The sequence below is a fragment of the Lepidothrix coronata genome, unplaced genomic scaffold (assembly GCF_001604755.1).
Source record: "Lepidothrix coronata isolate B3197 unplaced genomic scaffold, Lepidothrix_coronata-1.0 Scaffold59, whole genome shotgun sequence".
Taxonomy (NCBI): domain Eukaryota; kingdom Metazoa; phylum Chordata; class Aves; order Passeriformes; family Pipridae; genus Lepidothrix; species Lepidothrix coronata.
In genome coordinates this window covers 3350204-3374487 of record NW_016690239.1, presented here as the reverse complement: position 1 = coordinate 3374487, position 24284 = coordinate 3350204, and the positions used below count along the sequence as shown (strand labels likewise).

Below are 24284 nucleotides of genomic sequence, written 5' to 3'. Positions count from 1 at the left end.
CTCATGAAAGTATTCACACTTTAAAAGTACAAAACCTTTTCTTTCTCCTGAGACCAAAAAACCAGCAGGCACAAGATTAAAACTTCACAAATGAGAAGTGAATGGGGAATTGGCAGAACATACACACTTGGAGCAAGAGACTTGCAGTGAGTTGCTAAGTGAAGTTGTTAAGTGGAACAGGGTATGCGTGGCTGACAGATGTTTTAATTGTGCCAGAGGACCAAGGCACACCGTGGCTGAGTTGAAGGCTGAGCAAATCTGAAGAGGACAGGGCACTCTGACCCTCATTTCTTTGAGTTTTGAGCTCTCTAATGCTATCACATAAGCAGATGATTTTTATTAACTTAATAAGTTAATGCCTCCAATGTTGTACAGCTACCTACATGCTCTACTGGACAATATGGAAGTGCTGTGTTGTAGCAGTAAGTGATAGTAACGGGGTTGGTGGATCATGAAACCTGTATCTCTTGGAGGGTAAGAGTCGGGCATTTATTTGTCTCTATCTGAAGGTTATCCTCTCAGTTCTGGCTTTGTGGCTCATAGATCTGTGCGAAGTGAGGAGTGGCTCATTTCCCATCTGTTCAGTTTCCACTTAGTCTTCCCCTAATAAAGAAGCAGAGCCAGAGGGAATTCAATCTGGTATTTGCCATGATGTATCTGTTTCTCCTTTCCCCCTCCCTTAACCCCATTTATATTTTCCTTTTGGAAAAGGGAGATGCTTGAGTTTCATTCTATATTTCCTTCCTACTCCACTACAGACAACTTTCTTAAGAAGGAGGTATTGTTACTGGGGATGGCAATGGGTCTCCCTTAGCTGAGTGCTGGACACAAGGACACAGAGGAAAAGCCCTGCACTGCTCTGTTTGGGCAGTTTCAATCAGCTTTGCTTCCAAGGAATTTGTGCGTGGATGTTTACAGTATAACTGATTTTACTTTTTGTACAAATCATCACTGAAATTTATCTGTGTGTTCTGGCAAAAGTTGTCTGTATCACAAGAGTGTTTTACCATGTATTGCCTCACAAAACTGCATTCAACAGTAGGAGAAAGGTTACACAGTGTGTCCAATAGCACTCTGAACAACAGGGCAGTACAATTCAAATAAATGCAGTTTTTTAGTCTGTCTTGTAGTAACACCAGAACTACTACCCATCAAACTGCATAACTTTCTTACTATTGTCAGCATTAAGATAAAGTTGATCGACTTAAAAACTTGAGCTAGATAACCCCAGAATAAGTTAAACCTTTTTTACTTATCTAGATAAATCTAAAGTCTAACTTAAAAGTGAAATTGGATGTTACATGTGGTGATACTGATATTTTTGTCTGATATTTCTTAATAGTTATAGTTATAGGTGGCTGTGCTTCAAAGTGGCTTAAGTGTCTTCTTGACCGTTTTGTGTCTTAACTTACAAGATAAACATTTTCCAGTGAAGAATCTCTTTAATTCTAATATATGTACTATTAACTTACTAACTTAGCTCCACAAGATGCAAAATGCTTTGATTTTCTCTGAACAGTCTAACAGGTAAGTTAGCTTCCCCTACATCAAAATGGAAGGATATTAGTGGTTTTAAATAGCCATATTGTTAACTCTTTGAAGCCTGTAAAATCTTCCAGTTTGATCGTTTCAGTGAAGCTGTTTCTTGATCTTGTTAATGATGGTTTACCAGTGCAGGCCAATTCTTGTCATTCCTCTACTTAAAGAGTCATTGTTGTCATCGCCAGGCAACAGCAGATGTATTATACTGAAGACTGATTTCTATCTGTAAACAAATCTAACTAGTATAGTTGAGAGGTAGGATATTTTGCATGGTACCTGGAAGCTTTACTTTAGAAGGAATTTTAACTTTTCTCTATTCACAGAAGTGACAGTTAACCATTACAAATAAAACTGTCCACGTACAAAACTCAGCCATGCATTTATCAGCACAAGAAACTGGCAATTACCAGTAATCTGCACAATATGATACAATTAGATTTTTCTTTTCTGCTTTTTAAACCATACTAATTTAACAAACATAGGCAAGTCTCAAAAGAAAACACAGAAAATAGTAATATTAAGTGTCTTCCATGTTCCACATGCTTTCAAAGTTCAAAGTAACTACATTTTGTATCTTAAAAGTGGATTATATTGAGAGAGTTATCACAAGAGTGGAGATTTAGTAAAAATAGTGTCAAAGAGGTTGTTTAATAAGAGGCTGTTTTTTATTTAAACGTGTTTAATGTTTAAACATCTGATCTTAATTTATTACTAGAGTCAGAATATTGTAGAGAGGGCACTCGGGTTATCTGTGCTTCTATGGAAAGATGCTGCTTAGCATGAAGTTGGTTGGTTTATTCTAACAAATTAATATGCATGTGGTAAAATGATAGCTGTGTGCTTTCTTAATTAATCTTGATATAGATAACTAGTAATAAAATAGCCATCTACTAAAAAATAAATGCATCACCATTTATAACCCATTAAAGCATTAAGAAAAAGTAAAGTGCAGCTAAATAATTATCTACAGATGTATTATATTCTCTTGTTGGCAACATCTTTGGTATGATAGCTGTATTTGGAAATTAACTTGTCATTATTGTTAGCAATCAAGCAGAATTAATTTACATTAGGAAAAAAGCTACTGCTGGAAACGACAAGAATCTGTAAAAAGTCAGTGACTTTTCTAGTTTTTTTCTAGATGATTTAAAATATTACTTTATTAATTTCTATTTGAATCTGACTAATTTTTGTATTTTTTTCCTGTCTAGCCAGAATTGTAATGAAAGAACTGTGATAAACATACTAGTAGCTCATTCACTCTCATAGTGTAACAGCTGTCTACACGTTTTTTAAATACCCGCAGGGATGGTGACTGAACCACTTCCCTGGGCAGCCTGTTCTAATGCTCCACAACCCTTTTGGTGAAGAAATAGTTCCTAATGCTTAATCTAAACCTCCCCTGGTGCAACCTGAAGCCATTTCCTCTTATCCTCTCACTTGTTACTTGGAAGTAGACACTGACCTCCGCTTCACTACAACCTTTTTTCATGTAGTTGTAGAGAGCAATAAGGTCTCCCCTCAGCCTCCTTTTCTCCAGGCTGAACAACCCCCAGCTCCCTCAGCTGCTCCTCATCAGATTTGTACTCCAGACCCTTCACCAGCTTTGTTGCCTTTCTCAGGACACGCTCCAGCACCTCAATGTCCTTCTTGTAGTGAGGGGCCCAAAACTCAACACAGGATTGGAGGTGCAGCCTCAGCAGTGCCGAGTACAGAGGGACAATCAGTGTCCTGGTCCTGCTGGCCACACTATTGCTGATACAGGCCAGGATGCCACTGGCCTTCTTGGCCCCTGGGCACTGCTGGCTCATGTTCAGCTGCTGTTGACCAGCACCCCCGGGTGCTTTTCTGCTGGGCAGCTTTCCAGCCACTCTTCCCCCAGCCTGTAGCCATGCAGGACAGGGCACTTGGCCTTGTTGAACCTCCTACTACTGGCCTCTTCCCATTGATCCAGCCTGTCCAGATCCCTCTGCAGAGCCTTCCTGCCCTCTAGTAGATCAAACATTCCCATTGGTCTTGGTGTGTCTGCACACTGACTGAGAGTGCCCTTGATCCCCTCATCCCTGTCATTGGTAAAGATATTAAACAGTGCTGGCCCCAGCACTGATCCCTGGGGAACACCCCTGGTGACCAGGTGCCAGCTGGATGTAACTCCATTCACCAACGCTCTCTGGGCCCAGACATATGGAGAGTTTTCTACTCATTGAACAGAACACACCTGACCAAGCCATGTTTCTCCAGAAGCTGCTGTGGGAAACAATGTGAAAGGCTTTACTAAAGTCCGGGTAGACACATCCACAGCCTATCCTTTATACACTAAGCAGGTCACCTTGTCACAGAAGGAGATCAGGTTGGTCGAGCAGGACCTGCCTTTTACAAACCCAAGCTGGCTGGGCCTGATCCCCTGGTTGTCCTGCATGTGCTGTGTGGTGGCACTTAAGATGATCTGCTCCATAACCTTCCCTGGCACCAAGGTCAGGCTGACAGGCCTGTGGTTCCCTGGATCTTCCTTTCAGCCCTTCTTGTGAATGGGCATCATGTTCTTTAACCTCCAGTTGACTGGGTCCTCCTTTATACCAGGTGCTCCCAGGTCTGAATTCCACTCATATCTGAAAATCTCTTGATGAAGGATATTAAAATAAACCTTAAGAGTATTTGAAATTTTGAGTTCAAGTCCTATTTCACATTTTCCTTCTTTTCTTCCTCCTTCAGAGGTTCGGTGGCAGACTAGCAAGCACACTCTTTTGCAGCTTTTTATAGGAAAACAACTTAGGTCTCCTGCTAGGTTAATTGCTTTCAAGGTTTATGCCATATGGGTTACAGTTTGAATACTAGGGTTCTATGGAAAAAAATACATTCAGAAAACTGCGGTTACTGCTTTATTGCAATAGTTAACCTCAGAATAATGCACCCTTTTCTGCTGGGAACAGTAACAAGTAATTACTCAGTAGCCTTTATTATTACTAACTGAATTATAGCCTAATAACTTAGCAGTAGTTTAATTCACCACATACATTAATGGTTACCCATGTGTTTTCTTTTTTCATAATTAAAAATAATTATTATGTTACATCATATTTTTGATTTGTGATGAAGGCAACTGAATTTGCACTTTTTTTTTGTTTTTGAACTTTTGTTATCAGTTCTTCATCTTGAACTACTAAATACAGGCCTGGAAACAAAACCAAGGTCTGAGTGTAGAACAGAAAGAGTTTCTGCAGAGTATGGCTTCTAACAACAACTCTATGATTCAATTTGAAAATTAATGGAGTACTGGTATCAAGTATAGCATTAAGAAAATGTAATTATTTTTATGATACTTGTTCCCTTGAATAGACTTCAGTGGTGGAGTGGTGGGAAATTAATTTGAATTAAAAAAATCTGAAAACAGCCAAGGGAAACTGCCATGATACTTAAATTCTCTTCTCTACTATCTTCAATACTGTGTGAAGTGATGGCATATCAGGACTCAATCTGTTTAAATTGTCTGTCCAAAAGCCAGTGCAGAGAAGGAACTGCAATGTCTGCAATGGTTGTCCCTAAAGCTCTGTTCTGGTTAGTCTAGAAAAAATTGTTGATTTATAAAGCACCCATGCCCTTTCTCTTGCTAGTGAATAGAGAGGATAATGGAGAAAGGTGTCACTTTTTATCATAGACATTAGTAATTATTCTAGTTCATTATACAAGCCTAGAAATATAGATGAAGATGATTTATTTCTCTTACATGTAATTAAGGTTTTCATTCTAATAAGCCCTTGTAGAACTGTGTGCTTTTAGGTGATTTAGTGTTATTCCTGCTACTCCTGAGTATTTCACTTGAACTGAGTAACCTGGTGGGAAAATGGTTTTATTTCATATAAAATTGATTTTGGAAAGCACTCCACAATTGGGATAAATTTAGCTGTGCTGAAGGCCAGTCAAAATCAATGGATCTCCAAAATATGGAGACATAATTGTATGTGTTCAAATGCCATGTTAAGTTGGGACTGTAGGTGCCCTCATCTCTTGGTCGAGGTTACTAATTTATAATAATTACTGACCTTCTGTCACAGGGCTTGAATCTGTATGTCCAACTCCTGCTGGAGTCCATAGAGCTTTTGAACACGTTTAACAATGGTTAAAACTTCCAAATAAGACATAGGTCCTACAAAAAGAAACTTTTGTGGGTTTGATACCTGATTGTAGATGTAGTAATTGGTAATTACTACCTGAAAGCATCATCATTCTTCCAGTGTAAATCTGTTTTGTGACTTAATTCAGGGTGCCTTATTAAACCACACAAACATCTCATTCTATAGCTTTTGGAGCTGAACCTTTGCTGTTCAGGAACCTGCAATGTTTACATTTATATATAAAATTTTATTAAAACGTCTTGTGAAAATAAAAAGGCTTTTCACTTAGCAGGGAGAATGTTATGCTGTGTGACTGTGAAAAGGGAGGAGGTGTATTTCAATTTACCAAGAGCTATTTGTGCAGTGTGGTACAATGAGGGACAATAGCAGGAGCTGGGGTATTCTGCTACCAGTAGGGATATACCAGATGGTTACTGCAAGTTTGTTTCATAAACATAGAAGTGTTCCAGCAGTCTGTAATTAACTTGTTTAACCTTTTCAGTGTATGTCCATATTTATGGAAGTACACAAGGGGTGTAAGAACATCCTTGTTTTCTCATGGCTATGTTGCTGCTGTTACTACTTATTAAAACAAAAAAAAAATTGTGTAATTCAAGTATATAACAATTGGCATAAGTTTCTACTGGTAAAGAAAGATGTTTCCAGCCAAAAGCAAGTTGTTATACTTTGTTTAGTTTTGTTGTTTTTATAAATATAAAAAAAATCTACTCTGAATACTTCTTATTCTCTGAAAAAAAGCAGAGGGCTTCTCTTGCTATTGTTGAAGCACAGGTAATCTCAAAATTCAGTCTAAAAATGGTCCCTAACCTCTAGCAGTTTTTCTTCTAACTGCTATACAGTCATTAACTAATCTTCCCTTCTTGAGACTGTGTGGAGGTAGCTCTATTTTACAAAAGGAGGTACCGTACAGTATTATTATTTGCTTAACTCTGGATATGAAATCATTGAAATAGCTCTGGTACTAGAACTCAGAAATTTACCTGTGATATTGTTTATGTACCAGATGACACTGTCTCAAGAGCACATCCTCCTAGTTTTAAAGTGATACTGTAACTATGGATGACTCCTCTATTTATAATTATTGTGGTGTAACACAGTTTTCTTTTTGGATTTTTAATTACTGTATGCTTTCTTCCCAAAAGCTGATATTGTATACATAACAAAGTGCAATAAATTCTCATCGAATGTTGAGGATGAGTTTTGAACCACTGATGGACAATACCTTCCCCCCAGACATGCTTTTGTTCTTGGAATACTTTTGAAGTGTTTTCTCAAGATAATGTAGTCTGTGAATAAGTGTTTTGCAGAATTCAGTTTGGTGCAGATGTATTGGACAAGATTTTAATATAAATGTAAATTGTTTATATTTGTTCTAATTAAAAGTTACATACTTTTGCCTGACTTGATGCTTTTTTTTGTTTTAAATAATTGACAGAATTCATTGACAAGAAGTTCACCCCTTGCCAATGATTCCCAAGCACGCAGTGGTGCCCGCTTTCATACATCTTACGACAAAAGATATATCATCAAAACTATAACAAGTGAAGATGTAGCAGAAATGCACAACATACTGAAGAAATACCATCAGGTAATACATGAACTCTATCAGCGTGTGGGATCTCTTCTTATATATTATAATGCTAATCTTTTTTATAGTCTTAAAAGTTTTAAATGAATAATTATGGGAAAAGAGTCACTTCAGACTTTTTCCCTTTTGCATCAGCAATTTATTGTATGTCTGCAATTCACAAGGCTGCACTTCTCTAAATATCTGTGCTACCTTTATGTACAAAGTTATGTCTACATGATGCAGAGATACTAACTTGGAGGCCATAAGCTCCTTTGCCTTACTAGGAAGGTGGTCTTTCTTTTGACCAGTGGAATTCCAGGCTTGAAGCTACTTAATTCTGGACTTGCTTGGAGAGAGATGTCTGTGTACATGTGTATGAATGGTGCAGGTGGACTCTTTCTGATCTGATCACTGAATGTTCTGTGTGTCACTTAACAACAGATTTCAAAGAATTAAAGTTGTATGAGAAATGAGAAATTGAATATCATTAATGTAAAATTCCTACTAATAAAAAAATTGGATTCACAATGTGAATTTTCATACACAACAGTGAAGTCAAAAGCGAACAGTGGAGATCCCTCAAATCAACCTTGATAGCTGCCATAGTGTGCCAGTGTATAATTTGTGTGGATGGCATAGGGGGGAGCAGAACTTGGGAAATATGAGAACCCTTAATAAAATCAGTGCTAGTTTTCTTAGCCCCAGGTCTGTTTGAATTAGTTCTAAAGCTGCAGAAGTCAGAAAAGCCTCTAAAAATCGCCTAAAATATGCTACCCAATAGGAGGGTGGGTTTGTCCTTCTTTCCATATTCCTTCTCTCTTCCGTAAATTGGGATTTCAGGTAAAGACTTCAGGACATTAGGGGTTGGGCTTTTTTGTTGTTGATTAGGTGGTTTATATTTTGTTTTATAATGTTCTTGTTTGTTGCAGTTCTTTTAATACTGCTACTTTTGTAAAACCGGTTTTAATTCTGAGGTGCAAGGGAGACAAGCATTCTTTCAGGGTGCTTGGGATTGAAGGTATTGCCAGCCATCTTTGTGGGTCTCAAAGGGAGATCTCTGAATGCCCTCCAAGTCCAGAATAGCTTGGGAAATAGCAGGAAGTTAGATATGAGCTCTTTTTCTCTCTCTGCTTGTTGTCCTTCTGTTTAAATAACATGTAGGACCACCGTGTGTTTGTTTTAATGTGAATAAATATCACTATCAGAAATACTTCTAAGAAATCTGTTAATCACAGTTTTGCCAAAGAGAAATTTTAAACCATTACCTAATTGTAATTTGGGGTTTATTTTTTATGACTTTTCAAAGTTACAATTTTAGCTTTGCTCTGAAAGGGTTTGATCTGTGAGGCAGGCAGCAGAATTAAAGTTGTAGTCTGTTTCATATTTGGCATTAGAAGCTAGTAATAATGATCCAGATCTTGAGACTTAATCCAGCTGAAAAGTCATTTTGCTTTTCAAAACAGTAATCTTCTTTCAAGAGTGTGAATGAAGACAGTGCTAAGATGAATGAACTTAATAATTTGGAATCTTTTTTCATTAATGCTTTCCAATGTCAGGGTTCATAATAGGCTAGGTTACAAGGAATAATGATCTGAAAGTTATCTCTACCAGGCATCTAATTTCACTTTATTCTGGAAAAACATTAATATAAAACAGCTCTCATTGGTGCCTCTAAAAGATTCATAAACATACAATTTGTATTTCTTTTTGTCTCAGAACTTGAAAGCACTTTACAAAACTGTAAATGCAGAAGCACTCAAGTACAGAGACAGTTTAATAATTGGACTTTTCAATGAAATTAACTAATTTCAGTATCTTTAGCAATGTACTGAATAAAATCTAAATTAAATCCCACTAGCTCTGATGACGGCTGATACAATGTCCTCTGCTTTGCTGCTGAAAGGTGAATGTTTGGGATCAGTATGTACAGCAGTTTGTCCTGCCATTTCTCTAGATGTTTTTCAGACAAATGAAGCTTGTCTTTACCTGATTTTCAAAGTCTAGAGAACCCAGTGCCCTGGTGGAAAGGTATTGATAATTCCCTTGACCAAGTCATCCCACACAGACTAACCTTAGATTACCTTTCTAGTCAGAAACAGTGCAATGCCATCCACTGGCACTTGAACTCATTAATGGTTCCTACTGTGGTTTTGCTTTGGGCCAGCTTGCTGTCTCCTAAATAATTCTGGGCAAGGATAAAGGTGTTAATTTAGATGAGTTAATATTATGAGTTGAAATATGAGCATCCTTTTTTAGAGGAGAGCTTAATAACTTATGTGTGAGTTGTTCCATTCCAACTAGAACTGAGGCCAGAAGACAATCCAAGACCTGTCTAATTCGCTTGTATGGATGTAACTTTATGGTTCTGTAAGGTGGCATAGTTGCAGTAGTACAAGACATTTCACATGCCATGTACTGGTACTCCTGTAGAAGTCTTTGTCAATAAAACAAGTTCTCTTGAGTTCACATTTATTTTGGCAGACTCTCTTCTGCCAGTAGAGGAAATGTCAAGTTCCCTCTACTGAATTACATACCTTACTGTCCAGTATCTTTCTTAATTGTTAATAATTACACACTAAATTACCAAATACAGGAATTTTAGGGACAAATGTGCTTGTTAGCTTTTCTCCAATTTCATTTCACTGTTTGCCACAGGACTCACCAGATATGTGAGAACTCCTGGCCCAGCTGTGCTTCATAGCCCAGATGTGATTGGGACTAGTTTGGGACTTGTAGTGGCATACCCTTGCATCATACCCTCTGCCAGTCTGCTCTGAGAACAGAGCTGAATTTGAAAAGGTTGAGCCTTCCAAGAAAGGGAGTGTGCAGACATGTTCAGACCCGATTACATAGTACAGGGCTCATCCTGGGAAGAATAACCTTTCTCAGGTGCTTGAAGGCTAGGAAGGTGATTCATGTGAATTTTAGAAGACTGTTTCTCCCTCGTTACAGATCAAGTAGCCCCAAAGGAACTGAAGTTACATCATCTGCCCATTAGGAACAGTGTTTTGTAAACTTTCAGTATCTTGCACCCTCTTTCAACCTGCCCAAGAAGGCAGTAATTATCTTCCATTACTTGTGACATGAATATGAGTGAAATTCGTACCATTTATGACAGAGCATCTCTTCCAGGTTTTGTTTTTTCATCTCTACAAATTCATTCCAGGTTCCTTCCCCAGGTTGAAACTCTGAATGAGTTTCGTTTAAACCATAATATTTACTCTACTGTTTCCTTATTAAGGCTAACAGCTCCAAGTTGATAGAATCATTCTGGACCTTGGAAGTACCTCTGTCCTTGCTTAGGGACCAAACAAGCCTTATCAAGTGTTTTCCAAGACTGCTTGAACTGCTTAACAATAAACACCAGAGGACACCTATCTTGAAACAGAGAATACTGGGACAAGTCAGAAGTGTGAGAGACTGAATATGACCTTCATTTACCAAAATAGTTTTCATCCCTGGCATTTCAAAAAGGCTGTCCTTCTCCTTACACCTTTTTTAACTGCAAAACTACCAATGAGGCATCTGGAGCTTGTGTGGTCAGGAGAGAAATGTAACATGGCAGCTTTTCCCATGAACCTCCAAAATCTGACTCCAAGTACCAGTGATTTTTTGTGAAGTCCCCGAAGGATTAGAAAGAGAGATGTAGACTGGCACTGGAAAGTCAGAATAAAGGTTATTTTATCAGTAACTGGAGATCATGGAGATGTATAGTTCACAAACACATCCAGTTCTTTTAGTCCTTTCTCTTTCTCTCTCCATCTGTCAGAAGGTGCAATTACCTGTCTGTTCTTTGGAGCTGTGAGGAACTGAGGTTATAGTTACACAGTCGGTATGCTCAGGTGTTTACAGAAGGAGCAGGGAATAGTTCATAGCCTGTAAATACTTGTAAGTTTAAAAATTCTAAATCTAGATTGGTATTCTTAAATCATCAAAGATAATCTGACCAAAGATCAAATTCCAAGCCTAGGGCTACATGCTAGTAATGTGTAAATAACTAATAGTGCACTAGGCTTGAAGGTATATCAGAAGTTACTACAGAATCATCATATAAGTATGTATATCAATTCTGAATTAAAACTGTTGAATTGTAAATAATAGTCCTGACAATTGTAAATTATACTTGCAATGCAAAATTATGAGTTGCATTCTTTCATTTACCCTATCTGATGTGATGCCTTGTTTTTTAGTGGCAGTCAGGCCCACAACCTCAGACAGATGGTGAACACTTCAGTCTAAACACTGACACTTTCTGTCAACTCATCAGATGAGTCTGACACTTTTAGTACTGAGTAGAAACACTAGAGATTGTTATTTTCTTTCCCAAAGTTAAAAGAAGAAAAAAACAAAACACCAGGCAAACAGGGGAAATAATGCCTTTCTCTGTGTCTAAAGTTACAAAGCATCAGTTTTTTATGACTAGACTATAAAGTCCATCATGCATGGGTCAGCCTTCTATCTGCATTTGAAAGACAAAATGGCCTAGAGTGTGAACCAGCTAGATTTCAAAGTGTTATGGTAAATACAAATATATATATATATATATATATATATATATATATAAAACATGTTCGATTCTTCTGTGAATCTCTATGCTGGCCAGTTTCTATATACAGTAATATTTTCTGATACATAGTGTGAAATACTGCTTTTAGTCACATTTTAATGATAATTTGCAGTAGGTTTGTATTATTGGTGTATTATCAGTTATTAGTCTTACTACTCTTAGGTATTACTCAGCTGAACATCATTTACTTATGAAATGCAGCAGAACTATTGATATACTCAAATGGGCCAGACTTTCATATATTAGAAAAGCTGTTGCTGTGGCTAACAGATGTAGTTGGACCATTTAAAACTGTGAAAGTTAATCAAGCAATTTTATGTTAAATACTTAAATAGTATTTGAGAGCAAAATCAAATATTCATTGGAAATACCTCCAAATCTAGTGCAGTTTTGTTTTAAACCTATGCTCCTGACTCCAAGAGCATGGACCAGAAAAAGGGAATTAAACTTACTGCTCCCTTTGTCATTGTTAAGGGAGAGTTCAGCAAAGTCATCTATGATAAGTGCATTGCCTGGATTTCACCCTCTGTTTAAAAATGGGTAATACCCTGCTACCTCCTAAAGGAAAACTTTTTGTTCCAGCATATATTCCAGCTATGTTTATATATTTCTTTTGGGTATATTGTCCTTTGCAAAAATTTAATTTATATAAAATACAGAATGTACTATTGTAGATATTACTATATATGTAGATGTTTTCTAAACTACAAATATGATTTTCAAGGGCAGAAATCAATGACAGTTGAGTAAAATTCTGAAGGCGGCTGTTATGGTATCTGAAATGTCAGAATCAAGACACACTGCCCTTTCCAGTGACTTATAAACTTGTTTTTAATCTTAAATTGGTATAAAAGTGGATCCCTATGCTCTTTGAGAACAGATGATGGGCAGGATAAAAATTTTTAAAGATAAATGAAAGCAATTTGAGTGTCTCAGGTAAACCAACACCTTTTCAACACCTTTTTTTTCTTTTTTCATTAAATTGGACTTCAAAAGGAACTTATTATTCCTCAGTGCTGACACCCAACTAACCAGAAAAGAAAAGAAATTGAGAAGCCACCTCAAAGCAGAGGAACAAGAGGAACAAAGGGGGAACCTGGATGCCAGGTACCCACTAAAGCCACTCTCTCACTCCCCTCTGCAACTGGACAGAGGAGAGGAAATACAACTAAGGGTTCATGAGTCGAGATAAGGATTGGGAGAGATCACTCAGTGATTACTGTCACAGGCTCAAAGTGGGGATATTAATTAAATTAACAGAATCAGAGCAGGAGAATGAGAAGTAAAATCTTAAAAACACCTTCCCTCCACCCCTCCCTCCTTCCAGATTCTACCTCCTCCCCAACAGTGGTTCAGGGAGATGTGGAATGGGGGTTACGGTCAGTTCAGCACAGGTTATTTCTGCTGCTGCTCAGAGAGAGGAGTCCTTCCTCTGCTCCCGTGAGGTCCCTCCCATGGGAGACAGTTCTCCACAAACTTCTCCAATGTGAGTCCATCCCACAGGCAGCAGTTCTCCATGAACTGCTGCAACATGGGTCACTCCTCTATAGAGTGCAGTCCTTCAGGCACAGACTGCTTCAGCGTGGGTCCCCACAGAGCCACAAGTCCTGCCAGTAAAGCCTGCTCCAACATGAGCTCCTCTCTCCATGGGGCTGCAGGACCCTGCCAGGACCCTGCTCCATCTTGGGCCTCCCACAGGGTCACATCCTCCTTCAAGCATCCACCTGCTCCAGTGTGGGTCTCTGCACTCCCGTGGTGCTTCATGGGCTGAAGGGGCACAGTTGCCTCACTCCTGCTGCACCAGGGGCTGCAGGGGAACCTCAGCTCCAGTACCTGGAGCACCTCTTCCCCCTCCTTCTGCACTGACCTTGGTGTCTGCAGAGTTGTTCACATGTTCTCATTCTGCTCTTCTCTGGCTGCAGTTTTCATCTGTCCAACAGCTTTTTGTTTTTCCTTCTTCAGTATGTTATCACAGAGGTGTTACTATCATTCCTGATTGGCTTGGCCTTGGCCAGTGCTGGGTCCATCCTGGAGCTGGCTGGCATTGGCTGTGCTGGACATGGGGGAAGCTTCTGGCAGCTTCTCACAGAAGCCAACCCTGTAGCCCCCCCACTACCAAAGCTTGGCCACACAAACCCAATACAAGCGTAGAAACCTTCCAGTATAAAGCTACTTGTGAGTGCAGGTACCTTTTAGGTTTTCTATAGGCAGTTGTCCCTGTTGACTGCACAGTTCTCTTCCCTACACAGGTAATTGTATGCAGGACTGACACCTATTGCACTGCCTGTTTGTCTCCTTGGCAACCAGCAGAAATAGTGAATAATGGTAAAGGAGAGAGACTGCACATTTACCGGAGGCAGAAAACAGTGGAATGATGGAGATGGTAAGAAAGGAAAGAATAGAATTAGCAAAAAAGGGGAATTAGCAGCATAAAAGAGAAAACAAAAGCAGAAAAATATATGACCTTAGTTGCTGAGGAGGAAAAAAGATTTGAAAGAAACAGGAAAGCAAATGAAAGGGGGGAAAATTTAGACAATAAGGTGAAAAGGGGGGAAATTGCTCCAAGAACAGGGTTCAGGGCTATACAGGACTCAAGGAATAGCACAAGGATGTTGTGTGGAAGGTAGGAGAAAAATTAAAATCATAAATAGATAGAAAAACATTACTGCAGGCTAAAACCAATTTAGTCACAGAATTGGTGACAACATAGGCTGGAGAATATCCCAGAAAAGAAAGTGGGGACTGGGTGCCTAGGAATTTGCACTGAGATGTGCTGGCACCAAGCTGGTAGGTTGCTAAAGCAGAGCTACATTTACATTTGTGTCATCCTCCCTCCGTGTCATTACTTGCACAGGTTATCAGCAGCTTCCGTCCTCCCAACCCCCGCATCCATATGTATCACAAAAAGAAGGGAAAGGGTAGGTACAAAGGCAAAGCAAGGCAGTATAATGTAATACTGTTTGAACAAAACTGGGCATGAAGAAGGATGTATGCCATGTAGTGCTGACCCTGACGTTCTGTATGTCCTAATGTAGTAAGAGGTGGTGATTTCTCAGAGGCTTGCAAAGAAATGTAGTTGAAAAAAGCCTTTCAGCCAGTTCCTTGTGAGAATCAAGAGGCAGCACAGAACCCAGCCTCTGCCCTGTGCTAAGATAACTGACCTGTAAAGCAGTTTTGATCTGAAAAAAAATAGGAGAAGCAGAAAAAGTAGAGATGAGAATATATGCATTCTCATCCAAACAGTCTACATTTCACCTGCATCCAATGGGCCAACTCTTCCTATAGGAGAGGTAACTCTGAAAATTGGAAACTCATTAGTGTGGTGGTTAAATGGAATTGCATAAGGCTGATATACAAAGGGACCACACAGACTGGAACTGGAACTGAAAAACACATCAAAAGTCTTCACTGGAAGATGTGAAATTTCATAGGTAAATATCTAACTACACAAACTGGCAGAATGAACTTGGCCGTACTGACTCTGTTGTGGCCTGGGTTTCACCAGCAGATGTTTTCTGTATATTTATTGTATTTTCTGTATGTAAGCTATTGCTGCTGTGCACAGCACTTTTCAGAAGAGGTCGGTCCGCACAGTGACTTGATTGTAGCAATACCAAGAATAATGTTCCTGGTAGCAAATCTGTAGCCTAGATAATCACATGTGGTGGAAATACTGAGGTTATGCTGCACCTAGAAGTAAAAGTCACACTGGCCCAAGTCTGAAACAACATGAAGTGTAAGGCCCTGTGTGAATCACAGGGCTTGTATATGAAAACCTGTATGTTTATTGCATAGTTCTTTAAATGAAATTACTTTCTTACATGGCTTACTAGAAGAAAACAGCTTTATATGACTTGAAAATCTTTAACTTTCTGTTGTGTGCTGTAGAAAATTGTGAAAATAATATATAAAGGGATAACAGAGAATGAGCATGGTATGTATTTCTAAATTAATGTTTGCAAAACAGGACTAGCTGTGAGAAATAGGAATGTTGAGTTTTCACATAGAACCAAGATAGATATAATTCAGGATTTAGTTTTCACTGATGTCAAGTCATTCTACAGACTTGACATCACATTTCATCTCCAAGTGATGGAGGAGAAATAGCAGGAACAGAAAGTTTACCCTGTGTTTTTCCAAAAAGAGCCAAAAGTACTGTAACTTCTTTGCTGGTGAATATTGTGCTATCTTTTAGTCATCCTGATACCTTACTAGCATTGCCATGGGGAAGCAGGAAGCTAATGAGCTAAACTCAGCTTTAAGCATGAGTTTCCAGAGAGCTCAGAAAATTACTTATTTGAAACCTGTGCTGCATAGCTGATAAAATGTTGATATGCTGATGTTACTTTACCTTGTTAATGGTAATACTTAGTGTCCTTATGCTGTGCACAAAAGTTAAAATTGTCTGAAATAACAATGAAATGATAGGGTGTTTATTACAACACTAGTTTTAGAAAGGATGGATTTTGTTACTGCATATAAGGACTTGTAAATGTATTAGCTAAGTAGTACAGTTTTATTTAGGAAATCTGCTGGTAGAATTGTTTTAATGTTCTTCTTAGAAAAAGTTAACATACAGGAGTGAAGGTCTTTTCTTTCACTGAAATTTAGCAGTCCTGTTAAGAATGTACCGGCTTATTTTCTAGGCTCACTTTTTTTCCAGCTGTGAGTGGGAAACTTCAGGAAATCATTCCTAAAAAGCACCTTGAGGTGACTAAATTGCTACTTCCTTTATATCAAGATGGACAAATTGAAAATCTGCCAACCACAGTCACCAGTGCAAGTCCTGCTGGACTCCCACCCAAACAGATGACACGTTTTGCCTCCTCTGTGATGCAGATATGGGGGATTGATAGTTTCAAAGGTAGGAAGTTCTAGACCAATCTTGTAGATGCTGAAAGCAAGTGGCATTCCTCCCTCTTTCCTTTGCCTCCCCATCAATATAAGAAATGCTGTCCTAAGGAAACACTGAAATAATTTTAGAGGCTTCTCTTTAGATTTCAATGGCACAAGTGTCCACAGTCAGCAGCAAATGGGAAACAACTGTGCGGTACGTGGTGTGCTTTGAGAGGGTCTCTTAGAAGCCTGCAAGAATGTGGCCACATCCCTTTTTATCAAGGGAAGAGAAAGAAGAGCTCCTCATGTCCTGTGTTGCATGCTGGTAACACTGCCCTTTCAGAAGGGTTCGTTTGCACAGTATTAAAATGAAACAACAGCATCAGCAAATGGCAAACCCTAAGTTACAAATAGGACTTAAGCAACTCTCATTAATGGCCTTTTTGTCCTTGTTACATAGTACAGAACAGTTTGGGAGGGGGTTGTATACTGCTAACAGAAGAATTTGTTTTATGGTATTGTGGTGGGTATGTAACTTATGTTAATGATGTTGCCATTTTACAGATTTTACACTCAGGATCAGAAAGGTTAAAATCGGAGAGATAGCAGTAGCTAGGGTTGAAAAGAGAGTTTAAGTGTCAAGACTCTGGCGCTCACAGCTGAGAGGAAGGGTGGGGGGTTATTAGTCAAGGTGCCTAGCTGGCATTCCTTCACATGGCACAAACTCTCTGTATGATTTCAGATAAAGACTTTGCATCTCAGATCCCCGTCTGGAAAATTGTTATTTAAATAATAGTTATTTATTTTAAGTATTTAAAGTCTGTAGTTAAAAGCCATAAGATTAGGAATGGCTGAACCCATTAAAGAATTGAGTAGCCTGAAATTCTGTGACACTAAACTCTTGTTGGAACCTAGATTAATTTTTATCATCCTTGCAGAATGTAATCATCGTAGAGTAGAAGTCTCAGTAAATGATTTTATAGGAACAACCCTCTACACTTTCTATAAAGCTTTAGAAAAGTATTTACACTTAGGATATATGCCAAGTACTTGGTGTTTATAACAAAATAATCAATGTAGTTTGACTAATAGATATTAGTACTTTAAACAGATTTTCTGTAAGCTCACCATTAATAGTTCTCATTTCACTTTATGATTGGATCTCTAAGAGAAATGACTGATGGTCAAAATGAGCTGTGTATCCTGTAATGTGTTATAACTGCTTTGTGATGTTGGTAATAGCCCTATGATTGAAAATCCTCCAATTTGAGAACTCCAGCTTAAAAATTCTGTATCTGTTAAACAGAAGTTTTCTCTTTGTGCACTGCTCACGACTGACATTGCTTTTGTGGCCTTTTACTGACAAACTTTTCATTTGCATTTTGGGGTGTACAGTCATATTTCCTTCCTAGGATTCTGATTTGTATTCACTGAGCCTCTGCAGGACCTTTACATGTTTTGCCCATTCTTTGGCAGTTTGAGCTTAAAAACGCTTCGCGGTGAAGTGTCACAACTGCGTCATGACTACATGTTCTCTGCTTCAGGGCTTGAACCTCCACTAGAGCTCTGGGGCAGGCAGAAAGGAGCATCCCAAACTATTCCAGCAAGATTCATCAGGGCTCACATGTCAAGAGCTGTCAGTCAAAATTGGGTTCAATTCACAGTCAACAATTTCTGTGTTTGTTGTTCATTCCCTTTGTTTCTTTGTGGACAGGATTGTTTTCAGAACTCTTAAATCCTTCTGTTTTGATTTTGCCAATTAAAAAGGAAAGTCTGCCTGTGATATGTGCAGAATCCAATAGAAAGTTAGTGAGAGAAATTCTTTAAAGTTAGCAGAGGAACCCAAAATTGTAAAATCTCCAGGATTCCAAGGCTTTGTTATGTCATTTGTTACCAAATACTACCTACATTTGTTAAAAAATTCAAATGACTTATTCAGTTAACTTGTTCTAAATTCTTCTAAAGTCTGTATTTCTAATAACCAGGTCACTTTGGCACAAAAGAAAGAGCAGCTTCAGTATTCAATGAATATTTAGAAGCTGTTCTACTTTAAAAGCTGCCTTTTGGGTAGATTTGATGTTTCCTATTTGGAGCTTGAACGTTTAAATTTTCTCCATATTCCTCAGTTTGAGACTTGGTATTAACAGAAAGAGGAAAGCTGGTGAGTCCTTTTCTGGTTTGCATCATTGTGGTTTAACTTTTCCTTGATTCCACAAAAAAAAGTTGATATGTTTGAGTAGGGTTTTAGGATTAATACAGTATGGGCATTTTTATTCTGGGAATAAAAATTCAGTCTTCAATACTTCCCATCCTCAATGTGTCTCTGCTTTTTCTACTTCCTCCAGTGGTCTTTCCAACAGAACAATTAGTTTTAAGGCAAGTGGTTGGAAAAAAAAAGACAGGTTGCAGGTGCAGGTGGCAAATTTTTTTAAGGTTAATAGACCATTTCTAGTGGAATATGATGACCTTAAGGAAATATAATGATTCATAAATAAAAAAATACAGGGAACTTGCACTTCACTGCTCAGCTCTATTGACCCTGAAAGGCTACTACCACACAGGAACTAGCAGAAAGTCGGTGATGATAAATAATACCCCTTGCTGTGACAACACCATAAATGTTCATTTTAATAAACGAATACTGAGAATGGAGGAACATACAAATTAAATATAATCTGGGACAACGGAGTACAGATTACAGCAGTGTGGTATTCAACATCAATACCAAAATGTTATCTGCTTAGATGTGCTTTTTGGACCAAAAAAGTTGAAAGGTTTCTCAAATGTAGTCTGCCCTTCCTGTGAGAAGGCAAGAGTTATAAGTTAAGCAGTTCAAGATTTTAATTTTTAAGCACTGACCTAAAAGCAAGATAACCTCCGGATGAAGGGGTTTGTTTTGACATGATTTTTTTTTAAAGTTTGTCTCCACACAAATATATATTCAGCAAATAAACATGTTATTTCTAGGAATTTTATATCTAAAGTGATATAAATACATATTTATGTGTGTCGACCCTTATTTCTGTTTTTTCTTTTTATTCTGCAGTTTATTGTGGAGTGCCATGGGAATACACTTCTTCCCCAGTTTTTGGGCATGTACCGGCTTACTGTTGATGGAGTTGAAGTATATATGGTTGTTACAAGAAATGTCTTCAGCCATCGTTTATCTGTTTATAGAAAATATGATTTAAAGGTGAGAAATAATTGCTGTTGAAATGACTGATGAAGTAGATGAAAATCTTTACTATAAATGTTAGGTTATTCTGATGCTTGAATATTGCTCAGAATTTTAATTATATTAAAATTGTGTTGCGTAAGAGTCAGCATTAAGTGGTTTAATTCTACACCTAGGTTTAGCAAAACTGAATGAGGGTTTTATAGAAATTGTACAACTTTATTTGTTTTGTGCATTTTTAAATGCAGCAATTTAACCAGGTATGTTTGTTGAATGTTACTAACGGTTAAAGGTAAAACACTTCACACTAGTAATAATAATTCTGCTTCTTATAGGTTTTTTTCAACATTATGGAAAGCCAGCCACAGTTGATTCTGCAGAGGGCTTTTATAAAACAACTAAATATCATCATTTAATCCAATAAATGCTACTGACAAAGCACATCACGATTGCAAAAGCTTCACAATTCATTCAATATGTTAAATATAATTCAAGTGAAAAGGAGAGAAGGTTCTTATAAAAAACAAAATATCTGTTGCATTTATCATAAGATCTGTTTTGCGTTTTTTTCCAGAAGCTTTCTCTGCTCATTGTACTTTTGCCAATAGTTAATATACAGGGCTTACAATGAATGCCCAAAATGTAGTTTGTCTTTCTACCCAAGGGATTGTATTTTAATTTCCTCTCTAAAGTATCCCCTTAGAAACCTACTTCTTTCTAATACACTTAATTTCTTTGTGCTGAACCGCTAAGTGCATCTGCAAGCTTGTTTTAAAATGTTCATTTATCTTTCTATATTAAGAGAATTGTCCTGTGATGTACTGCACTGTCCCTTCCTACTGTCAAGTCTCTACCTAGCAATTCATTAGGTAGTTGACTGAACTTGATTTATAAGAACTGATTTCTGAATTGTCAACAATTTACTTTTTGATATTTAGTATTACTGGCAGTAGTTGTTACCAGGGAAAGTTGGTTTTTTTTTTATTTGAGAGAACTGTATGTGTTCTAGAGCATCATAATGTTCAAATATATTAAAAATGAAACAGTACTTATATACAGTACATTCTTAACACTGGTGTCAACAGGTCTTGCTGTTGTTTACCTCTGTGAATGCTTCTGTGCTCTATTCAGTTTGTCCAGCTGTAAGCATTGCTTTAACTTCTCATACAATTCAAATTTAACATCAATATCATATTATTCTTTGAAACAAACTCCTTCACTGAGCAGATTTATAGTGACAGTGCATATATTATAAATCACTTTTTATTTATATTGTTTGCTACAGCATCTGCAGTTGTAGGTTCAGAGTCCTTTTTCATACATTAGTATTTTTGATACCAGCTTAGAAGTCACTTATAGCACAATTCTCTACCTGTGTAGGTACTAATTAAAAAAGACCACAGATCAGCATAGGATTTCAAAGGCATTTTCCTGGCCACAGAGGCATTTTGTTAAAATGACTTCAGTGTCATTTTTTTGCCAAATTTGATATTTGGCATTCTCCCTAGTTTTTACTATTGTGAATCTTTTTTTTTTCCCTTCAGTTTAGTTGTCAGCTGATCTTTTTTTCCGGCCTACTAGTCTGTTGGAGCACAGAATGCAGTATAAAAGATGTCTCATCAGTTAACTAAAATGTCAGGCATTTGCCAGGCTTTATTATCAGTTAACAATATAAAGCTGGGCCATACATATAACTAAGAGATACTGTCCCATATATCTTTTCTCTCCATCCTTCATACGTTTTTTAAGTTTCTTTCTTAAAAAAAAGAAAAACATGGATGTGGTTGAGAATCCTCATGTTCTTTAAAATACTAAGACTCCACTCCAGCACTTCTTTACACGATGCACACCTTCCAACAAACAGTAGAGCTAATTTACCCAGCTTTCAATATCCAAATGTCATGTTTGTAGCTACTATTTCTTGCAGTGCTATTATGTGGTAAACAAATGCTGGGTACTTAAAAGTATGGTCCTGCTTCAAGAAATTTTTAAGGAAATATATATGGTCTTTTTTTTTTCATCTCCAACTTATTCAGGAAGCACCATATTGCCTACTGGTTTTAAGATAAAAAATAGATTAAAAAACAAATCCAAAATGTCTTTGGCAACCACTGTAAATCTTGCGAATCCACAGTTGGTCTCATCTCTTCTTTTTACTCCATGTTGCTGTGAGGTGCATTGTTCTTTTTTGTACTTTATGATCTCTTAAATATTTTTTATGTTTATATTGTGTGACATCCTTTTGAAATGTGTATTTTATATGTTGAAACAGTTATGTAGAATAGGCTATTCCATAACCACATGGCTTAATTGGCACAAAAAGATGGGAAGTCTGCCGAGCAAACTGAACTTCCAGGATCATAGACTCAAAATGAGGATGAGATGAGGAAGAAGCTCCAGGAATCAGGAGGACAATAAAGTAGAGCATTTGAGGATTTAATCCATCTTTCTTCTCTCATGATACATCTTCTTCAAGTGATTGCAGCAGTTCAGAAGTCCTGGGCATTCTACCTACTGTATCACCTTTCTTTAAAACAGCTCTCAAGTTCAGAAGGATACAGTTCATCCACTTTTTGACCTGTTATCGTAACATTTTCAAATTAGTTTCTGACATATGCACATTTTTAGATCCATTTTTTCTGTTTCAGGGCTCTACTGTGGCTCGAGAAGCCAGTGACAAAGAAAAGGTATGGTGCATTTCTGTTTCTTTTTCAATTATCTAACCTGCTAGCTAGTCTCAGAACAAACATAACCAGTGCTGTTCTGCCCCTTTTCTTTTTTTCTGCTATATTCTTCCCTCTTGAGTTCTACCTTATCCCTCCTTTATCTTTCCTCTATTTTCTGCAGACCTTTGAATAGTGGTTTGCAATGGTGTTGAAATTTCAGAGGTAAGTGAGCCAATCCTCTACCTCCTCCTTTTCCTTTTTTCTCTTCTCTTAGTTTCTTCAGGGCCTGCCCTGTGGTAGGAAAACATCAGGACTTTGTTCTCTTCCCTCCTGCTTCTTCATCTTCTTTCTCTTGCTCTTTTAATATTGATATTTATGGAAATCCCATGTCAGTTAACGGAATGTTGTGACGTGGCACCATGTCTAAAGTGAATGCAAAGATGAACCAAACTTTGAATTGTGAGAACCCTGGGTATGTAAAGCCCATAGAAAGGAGCGAGTGACTGACAGATGTACATGTAGCCATACTGAGAGACAGTCTCCCTCAAATTCTGGGCTGAAGCTTTCCTCTAAAAGGAAATTGATCACTTTCTTTTTCTGCACCTTCAGCTTCGGTTCATTTGAGACATTTAATATCCTCAAAATCCGTTTTTCTTTGAGGTTTTACTGAAATAACCTGATGGTGCTTTAGGAGAGGCTTGTCTAAAGATTCTGCAGATAATTGAAAGTGGAACATAGTCTCCATCATCTCAGACTTCTTAGATTTCAAATTTGTGTGAAGGCTAATGACCCTGAGATTAGCCCAGTTGGTTAGAGCACAGTGCTAATAATGCCAAGGTTGTGGGTTTGATCCCCATAGGGGCCATTCACTTACGAGTAGGATTTGATGATCCTTGTGGATCAGAGTATTCTGTGATTCTATGAACCCATGACCCTTGTTTTCTTAATTTTTCCAAGCACATTCCTTCTGAATTAGCATGAGATCATTCAACAGTTCACTTAAGAGACTTTATTTTATATTGTCCCCAAATTCCATTGAGATCTTTTTTTTTTTTCCTAAGCATTAGTTGTATCCTACCTGCCTCTCTGAGCCTTCTAGAGATCACACAACTGCACTAAGGAGTAAGGGACATGGCAGTAGCTGTCAGCCCTACGGTTCTGGCTGCATGAAAAACTCTGTGCAGAGTTTTTCCATTTTGTCCCAAGGCATGACCAAACACTTAAAATTCTTTTTCCAGCATTAGGCAACTACCATGTCCCAAATGCCAGCTGCAGTTAGGATTGTCAGCATAAGCTCTCTTTTTGCTGTACAGGGCCCTCAAGAACATGTCCTGAATAGTCTCCTTTCTTTTCTTGTCATCTGTTTTTGTTCTTGTTTAGTAGTGCAACTCTAGTGTTTTTAAAACGGAGGGATTAACCCTTCATTGTCTTACAAACAGTAACTTACGTCACTGAAAACCTCTGCTGGTAGTGCTGAAATAGTCTGACAGAGATGAGGAGGGCAGATTATTTCGATGGGACTACTTCAGGTTGCAACATTAATGCTTGGAATAATAATAATGTAAAATTGAACAATATTTTGCATATTCAGCTGTACAGGAGCTGATACTATACAGATATTTAGTGCAGTAGTTTTGAGCAGTTTTAGGAATATGCCTCGTAATAATAAATAGATTAATAATAGTACACACATAGTGCAGTTAATACATCAAGTGAGGACCTCAAAGAAACAGTGCCTTTATTTTGTTCCCATGGAAGTTCATGGCAAAATTACTATTGAACTTGCTTAAAGCTA

At 37.8% G+C, this 24284-nt stretch overlaps 1 protein-coding gene across 5 annotated transcripts in view; it reads left to right on the top strand.

The window, feature by feature from the left end:
- The window catches only part of PIP4K2A (phosphatidylinositol-5-phosphate 4-kinase type 2 alpha), a 106752-nt gene that overhangs the window by 65517 nt on the left and 16951 nt on the right, over window positions 1-24284 (top strand). For 4 of the 5 annotated variants that reach the window (XM_017817253.1, XM_017817256.1, XM_017817255.1 and 1 more), the window contains 3 exons: window positions 7111-7263; window positions 19695-19841; window positions 22472-22510. In XM_017817253.1, the coding sequence (XP_017672742.1) occupies window positions 7111-7263; window positions 19695-19841; window positions 22472-22510 (339 nt within the window). The remainder of the gene's footprint in view (window positions 1-7110; window positions 7264-19694; window positions 19842-22471; window positions 22511-24284) is intronic. The other variant, XM_017817254.1, reaches the window with a different exon arrangement.